The sequence below is a fragment of the Dermacentor andersoni genome, chromosome 3 (assembly GCF_023375885.2).
Source record: "Dermacentor andersoni chromosome 3, qqDerAnde1_hic_scaffold, whole genome shotgun sequence".
Classification (NCBI taxonomy): Eukaryota; Metazoa; Arthropoda; class Arachnida; order Ixodida; family Ixodidae; genus Dermacentor; species Dermacentor andersoni.
Window position 1 is genome coordinate 23,397,680 of NC_092816.1, and position 24,375 is coordinate 23,422,054.

General features: G+C 43.7%; 1 protein-coding gene across 1 annotated transcript; it reads right to left on the reverse strand.

Annotated features, from left to right (window-relative positions):
* Positions 1–251: 251 nt before the first annotated feature.
* Positions 252–23,456, reverse strand: LOC126518949 (solute carrier family 13 member 1-like). The gene is made up of 9 exons (XM_050168564.3): positions 22,369–23,456; positions 13,919–14,101; positions 12,155–12,277; positions 11,358–11,435; positions 7,906–8,010; positions 6,304–6,484; positions 5,605–5,766; positions 4,758–4,895; positions 252–1,190 (listed from the first exon to the last, which is right to left on the reverse strand). Exons 1-9 carry the CDS (start codon positions 22,386–22,388, stop codon positions 1,029–1,031), a joined length of 1,152 nt encoding a protein of 383 aa, XP_050024521.3. The 5' UTR covers positions 22,389–23,456; the 3' UTR covers positions 252–1,028.
* Positions 23,457–24,375: the final 919 nt, after the last annotated feature.

Genomic DNA, 24,375 nt, shown 5'->3' on the forward strand with positions numbered 1-24,375 from the left:
AAAGGAATATTAACCGTCTGGTCAGTAATATTTTCACGTCTCATATAGTTGCGGAGTGAATGATGGAATGCCCTTCACTCTAGTAAGGCGTGGTTCAGTGCGTCACCTCTGCCGAAAAAGAAATTACGCTTAAACTCGATCAACCGACCCATTTCGACAGAGAGGGTCAAAAGTTGGGCTCACGATCGATTAGAAGTGAGATTATAAGAAGAAACATTGTTCAAGCTCCTCTAAAATACATAAACGCATTTTTTATTTATTTCTTGACAAAAATTTAAATGTTACCGAAAACTGACCGATAGAATAGCTACAGGCATGGAGGCATGCCATGCTACTGACAATGAAGGTTGAAAGATGAGGCGACACGCGCAAGTACAAAAGCGCACACTCGCTTTCATCTTTAAGGACCGAGCCTCAAGCAAGCTATTCCCCTATGTGGTAGGCAAGGTGTGCTTTCGCTTAAGACTACGCCAGTGAAGCACTTTCGCGGGCTAAGAACATTGAGCACCTCAAGGCTTCGTTAACATGGGAACACGAGCTGGTAGGTTAGCATTCGAGCTCAAAACAGTGGGAAAGAACCACGACTGGCAAAAAAATCACGATGAGCACTTCATCATTCTCGCGTAAATTTCTCTTGATCTCCGTCGTTACATTTTCTTGTCTTCAATGTAAACCCAAAGTGAACATTTATTATCAACCCCTTAAGCGAGCCTGTTAGCACCTCGGCCTGTGAGCAAGTTACATCGCAAATCTCACCACAGCCGCACACTGGCACAGGTTCGCGCACGCAGACTTGACCCTGCACTTCTACTTAGCGTCCTTGCCGGTGCAACGAACACTACTGGCAACACACGTCCTTTCATGCTAACAGCTGTCGGGTTGACTGATTCGGAGGGTAGAACTTCCCGAGGCAACACTGGGGCCGCCTCTTGTTCAGCAGCAGAACGCCATAGCCACTGTGCCACCACAGCGCCTCAGCCGTTTGCGCAACGTCAGAGTCGCGTGCGAACGTACTGCTGACGTCGTGGCTAACGCGCGGGCGAAGTAGCGGTGCCGCTGATGTTGGCCGCGACGACGGGTCGCAGCCAGTCCGCTTCGCTGAACATGCCGAAGATCGGGTCGCCGAGCACGAAGGCCACGGCCACAGTTGTGAATATTGTGATAGCCTTTACTAGGAGACCAGGAAGGACCTGCGAGCACAGAAATTCCAAACGTCTTCCATTGCGCGCCCTACACATCATTAGCTCTTTCTACATAAAGGGCGTTTCACTTCACTTGAGCCAAACCTTTAAAATATGCAAATGCCACGTAGCCGGACAGAACCAAGGAAATGTCGTTTGCCGTCGCTTGGAGATGCTGAGATTCTTATTTTCACTCCTGCTAACTAGGTAATCAGTCTTAATCAATTATTGAACTTCTCAATTATTATAATTATATGAAAAGTGTCAATGAGAAAATTGTAGAGCATCATGAGAAACTCCCGCTACACCTTTCTGGCGCTCGATACGTGCTACATAAAAGTGTTTTTCGGTGCGTGAAAAAAGCCCGTGAATACACGCAAAATTGCCGCGCGGTCAGTCGCGCGGATTGCAGAACTGGAATAGAAAAGTTCAGAATAGCTTTACTTTATGGCGTTCTATGTATGAAACGCAGCTCATCATTAGGACAATCTGCTTCTAAAGAATAACGTAATGTCCTATTACGGCGATAGCTTATAGCAACTACAAATTTACTTGTAACAAAGGTCCACACTAATTGGAGGCAAAGTGACATGCAGTGGCCAACCTTGCTATAAGCGATAAGAAAGATAAGAAGTATAAAACCATGTTGAAGCAGTTGTGAATTATTCTTTGTTGGTGGTGATGTTTTTTCAATTAATCGATGCAAAGAAGCATGAGGCAATTCCAGTAGACTATTTCGCAATAATGTTTTACAGCGAAACTGTTTATGGCTAGGGTTCCGTGCATTTTTCGTGTCCATCAAAAAAATCTGTGTGAGCAAAAACCATCATCGTCAGCAATGGTTCGTGCCATTTGTTCACGCGTTCGTCATCGTCGTCTTCCACAGCTGGCTCCGTTGCCGCTCATCGTACCAGCGTTTTCATACTGCCCTCCCTATGCGAAGACGCTGGCGGTACTTGAGACGCGGTAGGTGCGTTGATTTCGGTCTCAAATTCCTTGCCTCGATATATCGCGAAATTGAAACGCGTATGTATATAACGAACGCATAACACGAATGAACCCGCATGTAGAAAAATAAATGTGTGTGCCTACCTTTCGTCACGATGACACTGATCAAGACAACAAATGTGTTGGTACCTCTGTTAAAAATTCTGTGTCACATATTTGTCGTGTGCGACACAGCTTCGCTGGTCATCCACCATAACATAGTGAAATGGCTCATGATTTTTAATTCATATTTTGCTGGTCACTAGACCTTCTGCCAAACTCTCCTGCTGCTGCGTTGCTAGCGGGGTAACACAAAGGAAGCTGCGTAAAACATTCGCGCTTATTTGGAGTTCTGCATGTAATTGGGGTTCTGTAAGGCACGAAATGAAAATATGGGACCAGCTTTACCATCGATTTTTTAGTGCACGAACGCCTGGTGATCTAGCCAGATTTAAAAAAAACACCGAAATAGATTGACCAACAAACTGAGATGCGCACGAAAAGAGTACCACCTTTTCTTTTCTAAGCGTGGAACATGATCGACAGACATGATTTGCTATGGTCACGACTGAACATGCTCCTACACCGTCGTAAGTTTCATGCCCCGCCTTCGAAACTACAAGTCAATGGCGAAGAATTATCTGGAAGCGATTTACCTGACGCATTTAACAATTTCTTTTATAAGACTGCAACAAGCAGTGGCTTGCCCGACGCCTCAGAATACATGAACACTCCGAACAGTGACTCTATATTTCTGCAACCTGCGACAGCTCAGAAAATAATATCTGTAATACAGAGCCTAAAAAACAGTACATGCCGTGACATCGATGACCTCCAAGGCCCTTTGTGAAACATGTCGCTTATATCATAGCAACAAGTCTTGCGAACATATTTAATGCATGCTTAACAACAGCGGTCTTTCCCAGAAAAATGCAGATAGCATAGGTAACTGTAATGTATAAAAAAGGCAACCGAAATGATTTGGGCAACTATAGGCCGGTGTTTTACTACCTGTGATTTCGAAAGTATTTGAAAAACTTCTGCACTTGCGTTTATCCAAATTCATTGACAAGTACGAACTGCTTACTTCGCATCAATATGGGTTCATCAAAAATAAGTGAACTGAACTGCGCTTCTTGCACAGAAAGAATTTATACTTGAACAGTTTGAAAAAAAAAAGTGTATGGCACTTGGCGTACTTATCAATTTTTCAAAGGCTTTCGACTTCGTGGATCACAACATATTATTACAAAAATTCCATGAATATGGAGTTCGCGGTAAGGCTTTATAACTAATACGGTCGTATTTATCCCAGAGAAATCGAGTGGTTCAGCTAACTAGTTCCTGTTCTGCAGTTAAATCTATCCAACCTGGTGTACCAGAAGCTAGCATACTAGGACCTCTCCTCTTTGATTTGTACCTTAACAACATTGCAAACATACTGATGTAAGATTTATTATTTATACAGATGATGCTACTATGTTCTTCTCAGGAAAAAATATATCTGAAATGATATCCGCATGTAACAATACCTTGACCGCGCTAGGAAGATGCGCAATGTCAAACTCTATGCGTATAAATGAACAGAAAACTAAGGCAGTCATTTTCCGACCAATTAACAAAATCATTCCGCCACACCAACCCATAGTACTGATCTTCCGCAACATAGATATTGTAGAGAGTTTCAAATGTCTGGGCGTAATTTTCTCTTGTCATATGTCTTGGGATGATCATGTAAACTATCTAACGACAAAGATAGCCCCAATCACCGGTATGATAGGCCGATTAAAAGATCAGCTGTCAACATGAACTAAACTGCTTCTTTATAACTCCCTTTTTTATTCTCACCTCAACTACTGTCAACTCGCATGGGGAACCTCAGCGCCCTCTAGCCTGCAACGCATTCATCTTTTGCAGAAGAAATACATTCGTCATGTTTACAATGCGCCATACCGAACCCACACAGCTCAACTTTATCACAATTCTAGACTAATTAGTATACACAACTTATATAAGTACTGACTGAGCGTGAAGTTCAAAACAGAAGTAAGACGTAACCTCAATAGTTTACAACTTCTTGCAAATTTGCAAAACAAATTACCATACTACCCAACTAGATATGCAGAAAGCTGGTTAGTAAATACTTCTCGTCTTACTACCGGACAGCAGCGTTTATCCTACACGTTACGCTCTCTTCTGAACGCCTACAAATTAGATAGCTTTGATTTATTTTCTTGTTCTTGCCAGAATATTTGCCTTATGTATAGTGCTTGATTCTGGATACTTCCTTTCGCAGTGACTTCATGTTATTCCATGGTTTGTATTTCCATTAGAATGTTTTTGTGTTCGATCATTACCCTGTATTTATATTTAATTCAGTAGCAGCAGCAGGAGCTGCTGCTGCTGCTTTGTTTTGTTAGCGTACTTTTGATGTGTTGCTGTGCTTGACAAAATAAAGGCACCAGGGGTTGTTGGCTCGTCAAGCTGCCTGCGAGCAGCGTTTTTCCCCCCGCCCTCCCATCTAACATGTATGGTGGCAAATAAACACTATTATACTGCATTCTTCTCTCTTTTATGAGGCCAACTCACCATGTCGGACACCTTCAGGCGTGCGTGCTCGTAAACAATGGCATTTGCTGGAGTCCCCACTGGCAGCACGAAGGCAAAGTTGCTGGTCAGTGTCGCCGGTATCATTAAGAGCAGAGGGTTTAAGTGCAGGTCTTCAGCCTTGAAGGTCAACGGAAAAAGAAAGACCGCCTCTTTGAGGTTTATATGCTACAAACTCGTAATGAGCTTCGTAATTTGTTTCAGTGACTGCTCAAAGAAAATTTCTTGCCTACTGGTGTGTACAGAGTCTTCATAACTGGTTTTATGCTCCATAATATATTTTGTCATCCAGGCAGAAATCAACGACGCTTTCGCGGTGATTAATCTTTTTTAACTTCGTCCCGAATGTTTGGCGCTTCGACCATCAGGAATCCAATATCCTACTTCTGGCAATATTTTCGCCATGTAACCTTCGGCCCCTAGTTCTATGCCCGGGCACAGCAGGGCCCAATTCGGAGCAAGGCTCTCAGAACTGTTGTTGAATTTTCTGACGAGATTTTACAAGCTTAATAACTCGCAAGCTTTGATTGCACAAGAAAACTCAGTTCCCTTATCTCTAATTTCATCCCTACAAATTGTGTTGCCGAAATTCAACAAGTGTTATTTAGGTTTTCCGCTATAAATTTGACCTAACTATGTGTATAATATTCTACGAAGCCGAGATAATTTTTTTGCGTGCTTTGAAAAACCATATTTACCATACTAGACCATTTCATACACAGTAGGAAGGAAGCAGCGTTTTGCTCATGTATTGTAGTTTGGATCACTTTCTGACGATGATCATTGCGATCTACCAAAGCACGAGAAAATTGACATTATATCTATTCACCAGAACTGCAAATATGGGCAGCAGAACCGTGACAGTGCCGGCGTTGCTGACGAACTCCGACATGAACGAGCACAAGATGCTAAGGCACATCATGAGCACACCTGCGGGCAGGTGGGACAAGTGGCCGAGCTGTTGACCGAGAAGTAAAGAAAGACCGGAGACCTGCGCACAGAAAATATATACGACGTATGTATACGACATTCGGACCCTTCCTCGAAATACGAAAAGCGATGATCAGTCACCATTTTTTTTTTCACGAGAGCTCGCGGCCCCACTGCTACTGCGGAAAATTATTTACATTTGCTTTAATTGGAACGGTACTGCAGAATCAGATATCTTCCACATAAGTATGTAATACGCCGTACACGTAAGAAGATGGTAACACAGGTAACCTATTTTTCAAAGAAGATAGATGGTTATAGGAAAATTTAAGCGTGAAATTTTTAACAATGATATAACAAGACATATTTCTGGAGCAAGCTTTTATAAGACAAGGGAGCGTATACAAGACCCTTGTCGAAACGCTGGCTCTAGCGATATCTGTTGTTCGACCTATCATTGTTCATGATGGTGGGATGTGGGAGAAAGCAGGCTGACGGTTACCGTTAGGCAGCTGACAAGAGTATGCCAGTAACGAATTGCCACAAAGTGCTCAATTCTTTTAAAGCTTTGAGGCATTGCAGTCAACTATTCAAATACCCTCATGGCGTCGGCGATGGCAAAACCGCTGCCGACGAGCAGGATGACGCTCCACTGCAGCTTTGCCTGCACAACAGGCCATGTGACAAGTCCGGGGCTCTTGGCTCCTTCCCACGGTTGGGCGGGAATCATGAAGAGCAGTATGACCGGTATCATGACCGCAGTGGCGTCTTTCGGTTTCCTGCGTGCCACGCCAAATATAGTCCGATTTGAAAAACAGCGCTAGCTATAGAACCGCAGGGGAAAGACAACACAGACGCCTGCGTTGTTCGTATTGCTGTGGTTCATCTTGTTCTAGGGAATGTTGGAGTGCCGCCAACTAGCGGTAACTTCGCATTCTTGTGAAGATGCAGAGTTATACTTGGATGGACCGTTGGGTCACTAGTCAAGCGCAAGAAATTATTAGATTTTACTACTGTCTGTAAAGTAATACTGTTAACCATTACAGCTATTAATAATTCCTTAAGATAATCCTATGTGCTACTATGCCCCGTTTTCTCTGTCCAACTTCTCCTTTTGTAACCTCTAGCTTCAATCTTCATTGCCTTTATTGCCGATGCAGCTGTCATCCCTTCGATTCCCGACTAACTCACTCCTTGAATTTAAATTGTAAGGCCATACTTTGCCAGTACTAACCTGTCTAAAATTTCGTGCTTTCCTAGAACTGTAGTCGACTGCAACAGTTTACCGGAAATTTATCTTAATTCTGTAGAGTTGATTTCGGCTCATGTCGTGTAACCTGTGCTGGTTATTGCTTCAGTTTGAAATTTGTTATATATCCTTGTTATTTCTTTTTTTTTTGCATTGACATATTTTGTAATGTGTATCGCACATATTGCCCATTCGGGAAAATGTTTCGCTGTTAGGTATTTTTTTCTTGCCTCTCCTGCTTGGGCCTTTGTTTCGTCAGTATGAAATAAGTAAAATAACATATTGGCTTGGATACACTGCTTGTTGAATGCCACAGGAAATGTACCCGTCATCAATCTAACACTAAGCAAGCGGGAACACAGCGCGCATGAAACCACCAACCATCTCGACTCGCCGTACATTTGCACCCGCCGCAGATTACCTCCACGATACGGCGCGTGGGCCGCGTATGCGCTCAGTCGTGCGGACAGCCATGCGTAGCCACGGCCGGGCTAAAGGAGGAGACGGCCGCTCACGTCACGCGCTTGATCACGTGACCTGCAGTACTGGGTGCATCAAGCCGCCAACCTTTTCTTCTCACTCTAGCCCGCTTTCTTGTTGCCCCCATAGCACACCGCGCACGAGGCCCAGTAGGACCGTATCGCACATGGACTTTATACGTAATGTCATGAAGACAGTGCTGGCGCAAATTCACGCGGAGTGTCCATATAATTACTATCACAATAAAAACAGAAAGTTACCATGGAATATTAAAAAATACAGAAAAGCAGCTGTAAAGCTACCACAGCTCTTAGAATTTGTCGCCGGACAGAGGAAGCGACACCGCACACCACGTAACACTGAACTACACGTTCACATGTTTTAACCCCAAATTTCTGGATTCATATATTTATGGTACTGTAGCACTAAAAAAAAAAGTCACATGCTTTAACAAAGTTATAATTCACTCACATGGAACCAAACAACGTCGCCCAGCCTCTGGCAAACATGGGGTCCCGGAATAGCCAGAGAAAAACCAGCAGCGTGAACAGCAGTAAGACGGCCACCTCATGGAATCTGTGACGTACAGAATGAGAATCAGCAGCGATTTTATCTACGTTCCGAAGGACCAGAATAAAGTTTTACCATACCATACCTGAATAAGCTTTAGTTTGTTGTTACATATGAAAGCAGGTTGTTTAGTCATTGGAACAGGGCATTTGCTTTTTCTCCGGGCAAATGAAATTTTAAGATAGTAAACGTATTCATTTGCATATGACGATAAAGCGACCTCCAGTGTTATGCAAATGTTGTCAGGCATTTTTCAGATTACTAGGCGAGAACAATGCATAGATTGTTCACTAGGCAAACGCTAACTATGTTGCTACTTTATTGCGAGTCGAGCATGCTTTTTATCGGATAGTGATCGAAGTAGGGCATTTGAACTAGCAGCGCGTGTCGCCTTGGAGCGCTCCTATCAATATGTTCATTGGCAATATCGGTAACAGCAAAAAACAATATTGACCGTGGTAATATTGACTCGTTAATGAGGAGATTTTCTTGATCTTTGTTAACCTGATGGTCCTGCTGGTGATCATGACATCGATGTCAGACAAATAAAGATATTGCTGGCTTTCCCGTAATCAAGAGTAGATGTAAGCATGAACTGGCAACCGGCAAAGTAGGTTGGTTGGAGATGATACTAGCCACAATATTAACATGGTTGTAGTGTATCTTCGCAACGGCACACCCCGCCACACCACACCGCACAACGCCATACTGCGCACTTGTCCATATGGACGCTGTCCAGCTAGAAGAAGAAAACTGGCTGAAGTCCGCACGACAGGCAGTGAAAGACTACAGGGAGAAAGAGTGCCTTACTCAGCTAGAAGAAGAATGACTTGAGTTCTGGGATTTTACGCGCCAAAAACGTGATTTGAGTATGGAGCATGCTGTAGTGGGGGACGCCGGATCAATTTTAGCCACCAGGGGATCTTTAATTAACGTTAATTAACGTGCCCCCAATGCACGGGTCACAGACGCTTTTGCATTTCACCTTGATCGAAATGCGGCCGCCGCAGCCGGGATTTGCTCCCGCTACCTCGTGCGTAGAAAAACGCAACACCATAACTGCTAAGCCGCCACAGCAGGTATAAGCGCATGAAGGAGGCGCCAAGTAACGTGGTGCTACCTCTCGAGGCGACGCAAAACCCGCGCCGTGGTACTCACGGACCTCTGGCGTTCAATAGAGCGCTTAGCGCCAAAATATGACAGTGAAGTGTGTGGTGCCCTGTATCTGTCTCTTGAACGTTGCTATTGGAAGTGACACATAATATTTCAGCGTACTAGAAGTTATAGCTTCAGTGATATTCTGAACAAACATTAGGAAGAGCTCGGAAGGGTTGTTTTCTTTTTTTCGGCTTATCTGGGCAGTAACTAGCGAATGCTAGTTCTGCTAGCGAACTAGCAGAACTAGCGAACTGGATTGGGTGAGGGAACAAACGCGAGGTAATGGCATCTTAGTTGAAATCAAGAAAAATAAATGGGCATGGGCAGGACATGTAATGAGGAGGGAAGATAACCGATGGTCATTAAGGGTTACGGACTGGATTCCAAAGCAAGGGAAGCGTAGCAGGGGGCGGCAGAAAGTTAGGTGGGCGGATGAGATTAAGAAGTTTGCATGGACAACATGGCCACAATTAGTATATGACCGGGGTAGTTGGAGAAGTATGGGAGAGGCCTTTGCCCTGCAGGGGGCGTAACCAGGCTGATGATGATGATGATTATGATGATGATGATGATGATGATGATGATGATGATGATGATGATGATGATGATGGTGATGATGATGATGATGATGATGATGTAATGTAGTCCTGCACAGAAGGTTGGGGGCTAGAGGCCGCATTTTCTTAAATTTTGACGGGTCGTCGATCAGGATGATCCTAGTTTTGTTCCTATCGCGTTTGGCTGAAGGGAACTTGAAGGGCGCTGGCAACGAAAACTAGGAGCATTTCATACTTAAAAGCGTAGAATTCGCTGGGAGACAACGGTGGTAACGTCTGTTCCTGAAACAGCGAAGCAAGGCGCGCGTCGTGTTTCTCCCATGGGCTATGGTTTTTCTGCTTTCTCCTTGACGATGAGAGGCGGCACCACCGTTCCGTCCTTGCAGATTCTGCTTTCCTTTTTTTTATAACCTTGGGCATAGCCGCAGGCGACGTGCACTAAGTTATGCTGCGCGAAACTGGCAACGAATGTATACTCCAAACGCAGGTACACCATTAAAACTTCATTCACCATGAAATGCCTCCTCCGTACTATGCGTATATATAAGCCAGAAGTATGGCCAGGAGGGTCATGTGTGCCCGTGGCACCTATTTGCGCAACTATTGGTACTTCTTCGCGAGGCACTCACAGGAAGTGCTTTTGGGGACACCATCCGTAAAAAGTATCCGGGTGTGCGAATATTCAAAATTTCAAATATGAACCATGTAGTTTTTGCTATTCGATTCGAGATATCACTATTCAAGATTGTCAAATATTTTTTTATGTATTTAAGGGATAGCATAACACTTGTTGGTGCCTCAGAGGACAGAAAACGATGAAAGTGAGGAGTGTTTCGGGTGATTCTTGCACCAGAGAGCTACGGTTGCTGCACACAGGTACTAGTTCCTGAGCGGACGTGCGAGGGAGATAAGTAATGCTCAACTGCTTTCGATCCCTTATTATGGACGCCTCACTTTTGGGGAGCCTATATATGAATTCGTTGTCTTGCTTTAGGCCAACCAATATATTATTCGGCCAATTTCACCATGTTTTCGTACCTTAAACTATATCGCGCTGTTGTGTCATACTGCTCTCCTTGAACGAACTAAGGAATCTGCGTGCATCTGATGACATGTTGTTCACTTCCTTTTGTTCATTACTGTCATTTTTATGGTGCACTAGAAAACTGAAAACAGTTGTTTCTCATATACAAGCGCCTTCAGTTGCGTCAATTTGCGAAGCATTACATTCATATGTATATGCCTGTAGATAAGCAATGTAAATAACATTAATGAGATTTTACCAAGAGGGCGCCACGCTAACTTCATATTTTTCTGTGCGCAGAAATGAAATATTGGATAGTCGGTTCGATATCTGCAGGTCGCTTTTCTTGAATATTGGTATTCGATTTGATTAGAAAATTTCGATAATCAAACGTCTCTAAAAAAGCGCTTTGTTGGAGTGGGTTCCTCCAGTGACCTCATTTCCTTCAATTTAGAACGGGCGTCTAACAAGGACGACAAGGCAGAGAATTCCCACATGCGCACACGTCTTGTTTTCCTTCGCTGTCCTCTTATTTCTTATAATGCCACAGAATTGAGGCTCCCCTTGAAGTGTCCTCAACAAAACTTCGTGGTTTCAAACAATCGCTGGCGTACCTCATTGGTCCGAGGGCTGCGTAGTTGCGACGAACATATTCCATCGCAGAGCTGCTGCTTTCTTGGCCAACGCTTGGCCTGCAACATTAAGGAGTACATTAGGAGTACATTACAATCAGATGAAAGACTGCATTCCATCTAAGGCAACCGAAGACATCTCCGGGGGGGGGGGGGGGGGGGGGGAGCGAAAAAGCGAAAGACGATCGAGGGGTCGACCAAGAACTAAATTAACTCTAAATGCATGGCAGCTAAACTTCTACTCACTCACCACATAACAGACGAATAGTTTCAACAAATATGTGCCAAAGACTCATTTGTTCGTTGCTGCTAGCTTTTTTGCAACACTAATGTGTAAACTTATTACGGTATTTAAAAGATCAAGCACAAACGTTCCAAACTACTTATTTCATTTGACCACATTTCTATTCGGTTTTGACGACTCTATCCGTTATGTCACGAATTATATTGTATACTTTGAAAGTTTCTTTTTCTTGAGCTATTCAGCCTGGCTCAAGATTTGTAGCAATGCTGTGTAATCATTACTTGCTCTGTGTACGTATTTGTCAAAGTGCTGTTGCTAAGAGCTGCAGTATAAAAAATGCAACCCAAAGCTAGCTAGCTAGCTAGCTAGCTCGCTCACTCACTCACTCACTCACTCACTCACTCACTCACTCACTCACTCACTCGCTCACTCACTCACTCACTCACTCACTCACTCACTCACTCACTCACTCACTCACTCACTCACTCACTCACTCACTCACTCACTCACTCACTGCCAGTCTTCGCTGACTCACCTGTTACACCGGAAGAACACAGGCAGCACAGTAACGAAAATAATGGCCGTACTGATAATCGTTGCCGGCAGGGCGAAGAACAGCCATAGCGCGTAGTCGACCGGAGCCCGTCCTGCGTACAAGCTGCGGTATAAGATAGAAAGGACCCGTTGTTCTTACTGTTTTATGGTTGATAGTACGCGAAACTTAACTGCAAGGAAGCTTCCTGCATCAAAATAATACTTAAGAAACGCAAGTAGAAAATAATCAAGGAAGAAAGGGAGTGCGAAAAATCTTCGCACTCGTACACGCAGAGATTGCAAGCACTTACATATAGCGTGCAGAATATGCAAATGAACGGCGTACATATTTACATTAGCTTAAAACTAGAGCACAAACATTTTCTAATGAGACGAATTCAGCATGGACGCTGAAGAATAGCAAGAAAAACAGTCAGCGCTTACACAGTTATATGTACAGGCAAATAGGCAAAAATAAAGCGGCTGAGATCCTCGAATGTGTCCAAGCGTATTCATAATAGGGCATGGCCAGTCAGTTCTACGGAAGTCCTCAAAGTGGAGGAAAGTTCTTGAAAGGAAAAAATTATCGTCTACCCTACTGTAACACGAAGCACTGTTCTAGATATATTCTAATATATCTAGAATAGTGCACTTCTGCGTTGTAAAGCGCAACGTCAAACATGTGCTCGCAGGTGAATGCACTTATTTATGTAAATGAGTATAATAATAATAATAATAATAATAATAATAATAATAATAATAAAACTTATTTGCGTTCAGGAAGGGTGAATGCAGTGGCATCTGTGCGCTAGCGCACGCCGAGAATCATCTCTCCTTTTTTTTTTTTTTGCTGCTTTATCCCTCTGATCATGAGTGTCGGTGTCCTCGGCTTACGAAGTTAAAAAAATTAAATTATGGGGTTTTACGTGCCAAAACCACTTTCTGATTATGAGGCACGCCGTAGTGGAGGACTCCGGAAATTTCGACTACCTGGGGTTCTTTAACGTGCACCTAATTCTAAGTACACGGGTGTTTTCGCATTTCGCCCCCATCGAAATGCGGCCGCCGTGGCCGGGGTTCGATCCCGCGACCTCGTACTCAGGAGCCTAACACCATAGCCACTGAACAACCACGGCGGGTGTCGGCTTACGAAGGGTCGCGTCGCGTAAACATCGCCGTGCTGTGGTTGATTTCGAATTCGTTTATGGCTGCCGACGTGAAACACTGTCATGGGCATCTTCATCAATAAGAAAACACCAGTCCACCACAATTAAAGGAAGGCCGAGGCTCTGAAAATTGCAAAATATTCCTCGGTCTTAGCGTGCACCCTCCTGCGTTGTATACCACAGTGCGGCGCCGGTGCAGCACTCCCGTTAACTTCGGGCTTTATGCATAGGCCGTGACGTGTGTACTTCAGTTGGTTCGCCGTTGCCGCGTCCCGAAAACTTTTTTGCGCAGCTGTATGATCTCGCCGCAACAAGTTCGAGCTAGCATTTGTTCCGAGGTTGCCGTGAGAGCCTAATTCCAGCCGTTCTCTCCCTATTTGCGTCTTCCCGAGCGTATTTTTGCCTCTAGCAAGCTAAAAATTTCATAGCAATTCAGACCCAATAAGTTTTCAGTTGCCTGGCTGCATTTTTAATGTTGTGACCTCAAGGTCCTGCTAAATGTCCTCCCTGGATATCTCGGAGGAAAACATAAGTCACTTATTCTGCAGTTTGGGCGTCCTAAGTGCTAGCCACATGGTTTATAAATGGATTCCACGCACTCCTCAATGGCGAACTTGAAGACGATATTAGAAGCAGCGCTCGTGATGGTGGTGATTGCGCCAGTGTTGGCGCCGTAGATGACGCACAGGTAGAGTAGCACGCGAATGCGCTGCTTCTCAGACCCTTCGACGTAGCTCTTGGTACGTGCGGGGATAGGCAAAATCAGCACTGGCAACATCTCTCTGAAATGCAAAAGCAGGATGTTAAATTTTTTAAACAACTCATTAATTCTGATGCTTAGTATGCACAGGCAAATTACGTTTTCTGTATGTTTACACCTGCCTTGCATAGCTAAATCTAACGATTTGTGTTTCTAATAACGGTCACATTACTTTCAGCACTTTGCCCCTGTACGACTCGAACGTGTTCACCATATCTCGTTTGCGTTCGTTGCCTCCGGATATATAGATACATCTACCACCGAGGTAACCCGGCGTGAACAGACCATGATGTACCGTCTGTGGCTAGGCCTCGCATTTACAAACTCTAATGCCTTTCTTATCGGAATGGCCAACAGCCCCACCTGTGACACATGTGGCTGTGATGAGGCGCTCGCACACATTATCTGTGTCTGCCGAGAGTCAAGCGATATGCTGAGTGCTGGACCAAATGGGCGATCGTCCACTGTCAGAACTGAAAGTTCTGGGCCAGTGCTCTCAAAGAAACTCCGCGCTGAAAGCCTGATTTACGCTACTGAGGTTCCTGCGGTCTACGGGCAATCATGAGAGGACTTAAGAACCCCGCCCGCTACCGTTCTATAGTGTACGTGGTTCGTTTGTGCTAGTCTCTCTTTCTCTCTCTCTCTCTCTCGCATCCTGCTCTCTTTCTCCTTTTATCGTGCTACTCCTTCGCCCGTGCAGGGTAGCCAACCTGAACTATCTCTGGTTGAACTCTGCATTTCTGTGCATGCTCTCTCTCTCTTTCTCTCTCTCTCCCTCTCTCGGCACCCGCACACATGTTATAAAATAAACGATTATGCAATGGTCGCACAAAGAAATTACTAGTATCGTAACTAAAGAAAACAAATAATTAGCAGAGAGACAACGTACTTTGATAATACCCTCGTGTGCGTATACCTAGATGTAAGTCATATTGTTGGGGTAGTTGGTTCATAGATTAAGCAAAATTTTAAAGTGCGCGAGGAATACAGGACATGCAGATAGACGCACGCACCAGTGCACACTGCGCTTTGTGTGTGCGTCTGTGTTTCTGTATACGTCCTGCCTTCCTCGCGCAGTTTAAATTTTGCTGAAGCATATATGTCAGTCGAAAGGGTGCAGCATGCCAATTACGAGAGCATATTGATACGTGCACATGTTTATCGGGTGACCGCGGTTCGCCTTCCAACAAATGTTATCGCTCAGCGAAGTTTCTCGAGTGTTATCGATCGTTCTATCCGCTGTCACCAAATCTTGTGTAATCTGATCGCATGTATGCGCGGCGCGAATTTTGTGGTACTTTCCGGAAGACAGGTGGGCACCAGCGATTACTCCGGAAGCTTCGATGACTCATGTATAAAACCCGACGTGCTTGACCCGCTGATCAGATTTTCGACGATCGCCGACTGTGTTCGCCGCTACCATTGTGCTTTGAGTTTAGCCTGGTTTTCTGGGCAGAAGTTCGCCCAACAGGTTACTTCAATTTACAATTTTGCTACTGTGTTCCTGACCGTCACTACCACACGACAGTATCTTCGCTTATACCCTGAGTGCAATAAACATGCTATTCTGTTTCCCTTAAATGGTTAAGTTCATCAGATGTTTTCCACCTTGACAAGTGTTCCGCTCACAGACAGCTTGATACGACACAACCACCCCGTCTGACAGGGCCATGAAGCCGAGAGAAAGCCCTCACGCGTTTCTGTTATTTCTTTAAATCGGTCCACATTCCACTGTTACTATTCCAAGAAATATTTGTGCATAAGAAAAAACTTCGTGGAGCATCTAGTGCCCCGGATTTTAATCATGCTAAATTGATTTAGCTGTGCGTATAACGAAGCCTATTTTATGAAATGTTGCTTCATTTTATGACGTGCTTTGTTGGGCAAGATTACGTAACTGTTCATTAGTTAACAGGAAAGAGAGTGGCGCTTTAGGTTTAGTTTCGCCCCACATAGTCGAGAATACTAATTATAGTACCGCATAAGATTATGGGCATTGCTTGTTTACACTGGACTTTGTTGACCTCTATAGCAACAATCTTGGTGTCTTTCTTATTTCTTTTCTTTTTCTTAGACAGAGAAAACATACCAAGAACTTGGTGCTATACGCATGAAGCATGTATGCATTATAGAGCAATTAGAACATTTATCGCAGCAAAATTACAAGATAATGGTCTCCGGTTGTGAACATCTTTTACAGACTACGTCAATTGCTGCTTGCATTTCGTCTGCGTACGTTAGCTATAACCGACGACGTGAATTTTTTTTCTAAGGCGGTGAAATAATCAATTGGAAATACGGAATATCTCTTCCTTGAACTATTTTCTACCCACATATAAATTTGAAAAAACCGCATTCTAAAAAGGTACTAAAATGTATCATCGACAGATCGACAGAGATTTATCGCTGATAAGCTGAAGGGTTCGCTATTATAGATTTATTGTATTTTCTGACGATATTTACCTGCAAATAATTCGATATTTTTCTGACCTGTTGACCCAGCTGGCCGGGTCGCCGACATCATCAATGCCGGAAAATAACTGCGTCGCTTGTGTTGCTCCACAACGTTCATTCTTATTGCGCAATCTTTGTCAGCGCGTTAAAGTCATGTTAATTGAGTGGAAGTTTATGACATGTCGTTGAGAGCCTTGTCTGCACATTTGCGCTCCCACTGTCATAATTTTGTGGTTTTTGCCCTCTAAAAGGCATAGTTCAGGAAAGATATATCTGTATTGGCATGATAAATATCAGATAAGATATTGTGAGAATGCGGCAGTGGCATTTTTTTTCTTGGGTTGTGAACACAACCAATTGTACACATGTATACTCCGCTACATTTATGCACACGCATATAGTTTGTGCAGAAAAATGAGTTTGTTGCAGTTAAAGGGACACTGAGGGCAAATACTAAGTCGACGTGGACTGTTTAAATAACATTCCATAAACCTCGCAACGCTTGTTTCGAGCCTAGAAAAGACTTAGTTTACGAGAAAGTTGCATCTGAAGGGTCCGAATACCTTTTTTCTAAATTCAAATCTCCCGCCACCCAACCGGGGAGTGGTGACGTCGCATACGCCATCACCACCCTTTCCCGCAGTTTGTGAGTAAATCAGTAAATCGGCGCCAGACAGACGGCAGTACCGAGCCACTGCAGCTGCTTTTTGGTCAAGTGGCGCAGACCGTCCGGGCATCCCGCAACATCACATAGAAGTTGAATCCTCTGCTAGTTGCAGTTTGTGCGAGTTTCGCAAGCCGGAAAAACAAGCGCAGCACTACGCGATAACGAAATTGCCGAAACGGGAAAGCGTGGGCGGCGTGGAGTCGAGCGAAAACGAAACCTGTCAACAGCCCGCGTCGTTGTCAAGGGTAATTTCAATGAGTTAGTTTTCTAGAAATGAAATACAACTAGACGTGCAGCATTTTATTTCGTCTTACAATACGATACAATGACGTCCTTTGCAACGAGTGGTTGAGCACTAGTAACAAAATTTAGCTTAAGAGTGCTTTCGTCATCGGCCAAGTACTTGAATACCCCGGGGGAGTCTCAAATCATGTCCTGCGTTTACCTCAATTTCTCGGTTATTAAGGGTCTGTTCGCGATAATATCCACGCCTTAGAGGTTCTCTAGCACTAATCTATCACTCTAGCTTGACTTAATATTTGCCTTTAGTTTCCCTTTAAAGCGTACATAACGATATGACAACAGTAAAAGAACACAACACTCCAAAGAAACAATATAAAACCAGAAGTAGAAAAGAAAAGCTTATATACAATTTGTAATGACATTACGCACATTATGTACAAGGCAGCAGTACAAATAAAGAAGCACACTGATATAAATATACACTTCTTCAGCTATACAATTGTATGACAGGATTGTGTTGTGGTGTTAGGCTGCTGAGCACGAGGTCGCGGGATCGAATCCCGGCCATGGCGGCCGCATTTCGATGGGGGCGAAATGCGAAAACACCCGTGTACTTAGATTTAGGTGCACGTTAAAGAACCCCAGGTGGTCGAAATTTCCGGAGTCCTCCACTACGGCGTGCCTCATAATCAGAAAGTGGTTTTGGCACGTAAAACCCCATAATTTAATTTAATTGTGTTGTTTTTGTGCACCGTCAATAAGCCCGACATTGCCACTGGCCCCTAGATTTTTTTTTTTACGAGTAGAATGCTATCAGAGTGTACCTTCGCGTGGGGGCGCGTGTTGGCTCGGATCCAGTAACTTCTGTTTTTTTTAATTGCGATAGGAAATATATGGACGCTCCAAGCGCATTTCTGTCATTGCCGTCGCCGTGATGTTCAAAATCCAAACATGGTAACATCGTCGCCGCGCGCCGTACGCTGTTTGTGCAAGTGACAGCTTGCGAGGGTCAGCCGACGATCGCGGCTCAACCTAGCACGCGTGTGGGAGAAAGGCGGGGCGGACGCGCGCCGTCTTCTGTCGCGTGCGAGGCACGGGGATGCGGAGGCGAGGGAGGGCGTTTTACTCCGGCGGCTGTTGCTTAGGGCGCGGCCACGTGGGCGCCGTATCTTGCAAGCGATCTCCGACGTCGACAAAGTGCGCGCTCGTGTGGACCTCATCTTCAAAGCGATCTGCGATGTGGACAAAGTACGCGGAGTGCCGGTAGCTTCCTATGCGCTGTGTTATCGACGTTTAATTCGAGCTGCAGCAAGAGACAGCACGACGTTAAATTCACTCGCTGCTGCGGACGCGCTTCTTCACTCCAGCGTTTTTACAGCGAGTTTCCGCGGTCATCGAGCGAAGTATGTTCATGTTTACCTGTGCGCCCGTGACACCGTGCTTGTTAATTTAGTTAGTAAGCGAATGTTTGCAAGTTTATACGGCCGATAAAACTAATATGCTTACTTCCTATAGCTGTCTACTAATTTGCTATCGCACTCGGTGCTTCGCCTTCCGGGCGAAACTGCGACTTTATTTTTCACTACATTTTTACTGCTGACAGGATGAAATCGTGAAACCGAACGCCTACAAGTGAAGAAACTAGCAAACTAGTGCTTACATCCGAAGGAAAAAACTAGAATATTATTATAGAAGCTGAAAAATTGTAAGTGGCAGGGGCCGGCGACGTGTAGTGTAGTCAAAAGGAACAGGCGAATAAAGCGGAACAACTCCGTTTCTACCCGCTGTGGTTGCTCAATGGCTATGGTGTTAGGCTGCAGAGCACGAAGTCGCGGGATCGAATCCCGGCCACAGCGGCCGCATTTCAATGGGGGCGAAATGCGAAAACACCCGTGTACTTAGATTTAGGTGCACGTTAAAGAACCCCAGGTGGTCGAAATTTCCAGAGTCCTCCACTACGGCGTGCCTCATAATCAGAAAGTTGTTTTGGCACGTAAAACCCCATAACTTAATTTCTAATTTAACTCCGTTTCTTCTTCGTTACTGGCAGACGATCAAATTTCTTGCCCAAATGACTTGCGAGAGCTTCCTCCAGAGTTATAGTATAACTTATCAGAGAAAATTCACGCTATCCGAATTTGTCGAACATTTCTTTTGTCAACACTAAATGTAAAGACAGTGGCTTCGCGCGCATCAACGTGACCAGAAATTCTCGTATGTTTACTAGATGAAGCGTCGAGTAGGAGATTGCATTTTTGGTTGGCGGTTGTCGCAAACGCGTTGTTCATCGCTGTCCTCTGCGGCTGTGCCTATATATCCCCTTCCTTAGCGCTCCTAGCGACCAAAGACACGCTGGGGCCTGCGGCGTATGTGGTTGAAACGACTTCAGAGCAAGCTTTAGGAGCTCTGAGGCTCCTATCTAAATACATTGGAAAAGAGAATTCGTTTTTCTCGGCAACCGCTGCACCAAATTTGATTAGGTTTGTTGCTTCCAAACGAGAAGGTTAGAGTCTAATGACTGTTGACTGCAAAGTTTTGATATAGGCCTTCTATATTTTAATAAAAAAATTAGCAAAGATCTCAAGTTTTCAGGAAATGATACTATAAAGTTTACAATGCTGGTAACTTATCAAAGAGAAAGGATATCCCAGTTCGGTCAACTGCATCTAATAGTAAATATAAATCTTAAAATATTTATGTATTATACATGGCTCTCAAATAAATAACTTATATGTGTGTAAAACGTTTGCAAGACCCTTGTAAACAATGTAACTAATTCATGTAAGATATATATCGACATATCAACTTAGTCCACTTTGGGTCTTCTAACGGATACCGTTTACAGAAATGCGATATTTGTTCTTCATTCAGAGCTTCAATTTTGTAAAGTTCGTACGTCTATTTTATTCATACTTACTCATTTTTGAAAATTCCTTTTAAAAATTTCTGGCCTTAAATCAAAATTCTGCTTCCAACAGTCACTAAAATTTAACTTACTTAAATGCAACAAATTTCATTAAAATGACGGCAGTGGTTATCTTAGAAAAGTGTTTGTCCGCTTTGCATCGGAGTTAGGCCCTAGCTAAAGCTTCCTCTTAACGAAATGCCTCGATAATTACCCTTTTCTAGGGATCTCTAGACCTTGAGCATAGCTCCCAAACTATGGACCTAAATATTCGAGAGATTTGCCGACCAGGGGGGCAGGTTGCATAGGCGGGAGGTGTGTGGGGGGGGGGGGGGGGGGGGGCGACTTGACAACAAAACAAAAAGCAATTCGCTTTCTTTTCTGGGCCACAGCAACGTCGAAACCTGCTCTGATTAGTGTTAGTACAGCTATTAGCCGTCTCTGTGCTCGTAAAATGACCGCAGACGGTGCTTAAGCACGTGTATAATTAAAGAACACATACTACGTCCTGTGACAATGGCCCCTTTCCTCTTTCAATATGCTTCAATCGGGAACGTCATTGGTCAACCTCCCTTCCTTTCCCTCTTCATTTCTCTATCTTCAACAAAATAATTTGTGTATGCTTCACTGCATAACAGTACTGTATTACAGCAAAACTAATTTAAGAACACCAGCCATTATGCAACGCATATTACACATTTCTCTCATGCGCTCTCCTCAACGCATTACTCGATCTGGAGCGAACTGAGTTAGGCCCACACTGCCTGCGCACAAGTAGCTTGAATATACATATGATTTCGGCTGATTACCTAGCTCATAATGGCAATTACGATGCGACTGAACAGCATGACGTTTTCTTTCTTTCTTTCTTTTTTAACGTCGTGTGTTGACTAAGGTCAAGCTATCGGCTCAGGACCATGGCATCCTAGGCTAGAGACGCCGTTCACGTAGAACGATTCTACCGTCGACTCATTTTTTATAAATAAAGCTTATTCTTCCTCATCACTGTGGGGTTCGGGCAGTTCGTCGGAATATTGATGGCGTGTTCATACAATCGGGAAGACTGGTGGAAACTCAGGAGTTTCCCGGACAAATCGGTAGTGTTGGTAGGTATGCTTAAGGCACATGATCGTAGCACTAGGAAAAATAAGCTTTCTCCTTCAGTTGTTTAAATATGCACTGAACAAGCTACTGTTGCTTGGTACGTACATTCGGTCATTAACACATTGTACCCTTTGGATGACATATATACGCTGCGCGTGTCAATATTTGCTTGCTTGCTTGCTTGATTTATTGATAGATAGATAGATAGATAGATAGATAGATAGATAGATAGATAGATAGATAGATAGATAGATAGATAGATAGATAGATAGATAGATAGATAGATAGATAGATAGATAGATAGATAGATAGATAGATAGATAGATAGATAGATAGATAGATTCATTCATTCATTCATTCATTCATTCATATTTACTTTCGTGAGGATACAATCACTAACTTAGCACGCGCCATTTTAGTGCTGTTTGCAGCACTAAAGTGCACTTTGCACTCTGCTTGCAACAGCGTCACTGACGATGATTGTAGTCGCTGTCGTAAGACAGAGGAGCGCTTCCGAGTTCGAGACTGAGTTCCTTTTAGCCACTCCTACATCGAAGTGCACTGCAATAATTCGGCCGCGATCACCTCGTTGATGACCACAAGCCCGCCGCACCTGATCACTCTAGTCCAATGCCTCTTTAGTTTTTACGTGCGTAAAACCCCAAGCAGCGAGGCACGAATTGTTGCAAACAAAACGGCAGTGCTTTTCTTATTTTGTTACGTTTGAGCGATGCGGAAATTACTCTCTTCGTTTACTACCGACGTAAAAAAAAAAAGGCTGAGCAACAAAGCAGCAGCTGTTTCGAAAGTAATTTGTTATAAAATAAACGGCCAAGTTCCAGTATACAGATTCTTTATACCGTCAAACAAACAATTGCTCTTCATCAAATAAGCATAAACAAGTACTCTGACGCACCTGTCTTGGTGTGCAAACATGACGGCGTTTTCGTTGGCGACAGCACTCTTCTCATGTCGTTCAGTCAGACCTTCGGTCAAAAACAGCAAAGTTTACGACAGAAATAGCTCACATGGCATCAAGAAATTATAATTAACTGGTTATCGCAGAGTATGTTGCCTCCTTTCCCATTAGCATTAGCAGTCCATAACGCTTAGCTTTTTTTTTTTTTTTTGAACGAGTAGAGCCTGTTTCTGAAGGACTTGGTGAAAAGTTTGCCAAAATCAGCCTCTTACCTATGCCAAAGGTGCCGGGAGGATGGCCTGACAGCTCATCAGTCCAGAAAGCTAGAAGAGTGTTTATGCAACATCTGATGGCAACAAACTTAAGCGCCCGGCTGTAGACACGCTGTAGACACGTTGTGCCTCTTTTGTGCTCTTGAATAACCAAATTCCTGTATTCTTTCTCTCTATCACCCCTAGCTACAAGTAGGGTAGCCAACTGGATATTTATTTATTTTGTCAATTTACTCTACAGGCTCGGAGGAGCATTGGGTAGGGGATTACAGAAAAAAATGACAATAATTAAGACAAAAAGGGAACTAAATAGTAGGAGAAACAAATAAATTTGTACATTGGAAAGAAAGGAATACTGGTAAACAGAAAAAAAAATACACAGTCAAGGGAATACAATACAAAACAAAGTCGAAAAATGATACAAAGGCGAATACAATACAAAGTCGTAAAACATAGTCAAGCGAACATGTGAAGTTCCAAATGTTCACGAAATTTGGCAGGATCTTCTAGTGAAACAACATAATTTGGAAGGCTATTCCATAGTGCGGTGGCGCGCGGGAATGCAGAGTTGTTGAGTGACTGTGTGCGGCCAAAAATGCGCCTGAAATTAGGATGATTATGAGGTCGAGTAGATGTGCGAGAAGGAATTTCAAGCGACAGATGGCTGGACCACGCGTTGTAGTAGCATTTATGAAAGAGGCATAGAAGGGCAACAGAGCGGTGGGAATCCAAGTCAGAAAGGGGAATATCGCATTTAATTTGGGTAATAGCAGATTGACGATTGTAATTAGAAGGTATAAAGCGGGCAGCACGATTTTGGATGGATTCCAATTTATCTATTAGGTATCGGTGATGAGGAGACCATATCAATGAGACATATTCCAGTTGAAGGCGCACAAAAGTTTGGTAGGCTTCTTTACGGATGGTAAATAGGGAAAGGTGCAGATGACGACGTAAAAACCCTAGAGTTCTGTTAGCTTTAGCGCATATCTTCTCGGTGTGAGAGCTCCAGGCAGGATTAGTACAAAAATAAACACCAATATAGTTGTAAGTAGAGTCACGAAGAACTTCAGCCGAACAGATTTTGTAAGGAAACTTAGGATATGATTTCACATGAGTGAAGAAAAGAACACAGCACGTAGATGTGTTAAGTGTCGTTTACCAACGGTGGCACCACTGATTAACTAGGTGAAGGTCATTTTGTAAAGTTAGATAGTCATCATGACAGTTAATCGTTCTGCAGATTACTGAATCATCCGCACAAAGTCGTATGCAGGAGAAAATGTCGCTCGGCAAATCATCGATAAAAAAATAGGAAGAGGGCCTAATTCACTTCCCTGGGGTACACCTGACGTTACAAGTGATGCGGAGGAGCTTAAGTTATTCATAGATACGAACTGTTGCCGATTAGATGGCCAATTGCGACGCCAGGATAATGTTAATGAGTTAATCCTAAAAGCAGTAAATTTAGCTATTAGACGACAGTGAGGCACTCTGTCAAATGCGTTTGCATAGTCGAAGAAGAGGCAATCAATAATTTTGCTATTGTTGATGCCATAATGTAAATCTGCCGTAAATTCCAATAGTTCAGTGTCACATGACAACGCTTTACCGAAACCATGTTGATTTTGAAAGAAAAAGTATTAGTAGATTCAAGATGGTTGGATATATGGGAGGCAGTAAAGTGCTCGAGAAGCTTGCAACAAATGCATGTTAGCGAAATGGGGTGGTA

Excerpts from the sequence above, each read along its gene's own strand:
- LOC126518949 (XM_050168564.3), bottom strand. The coding sequence starts at position 22,388 with ATGTTTGCACACCAAGACAG. Across the intron at positions 14,102-22,368 it reads ATGTTTGCACACCAAGACAG|AGAGATGTTGCCAGTGCTGA; the intron begins GTGCGTCAGAGT and ends TTTGCATTTCAG. Across the intron at positions 1,191-4,757 it reads GCCTGAAGGTGTCCGACATG|GTCCTTCCTGGTCTCCTAGT; the intron begins GTGAGTTGGCCT and ends CTGTGCTCGCAG.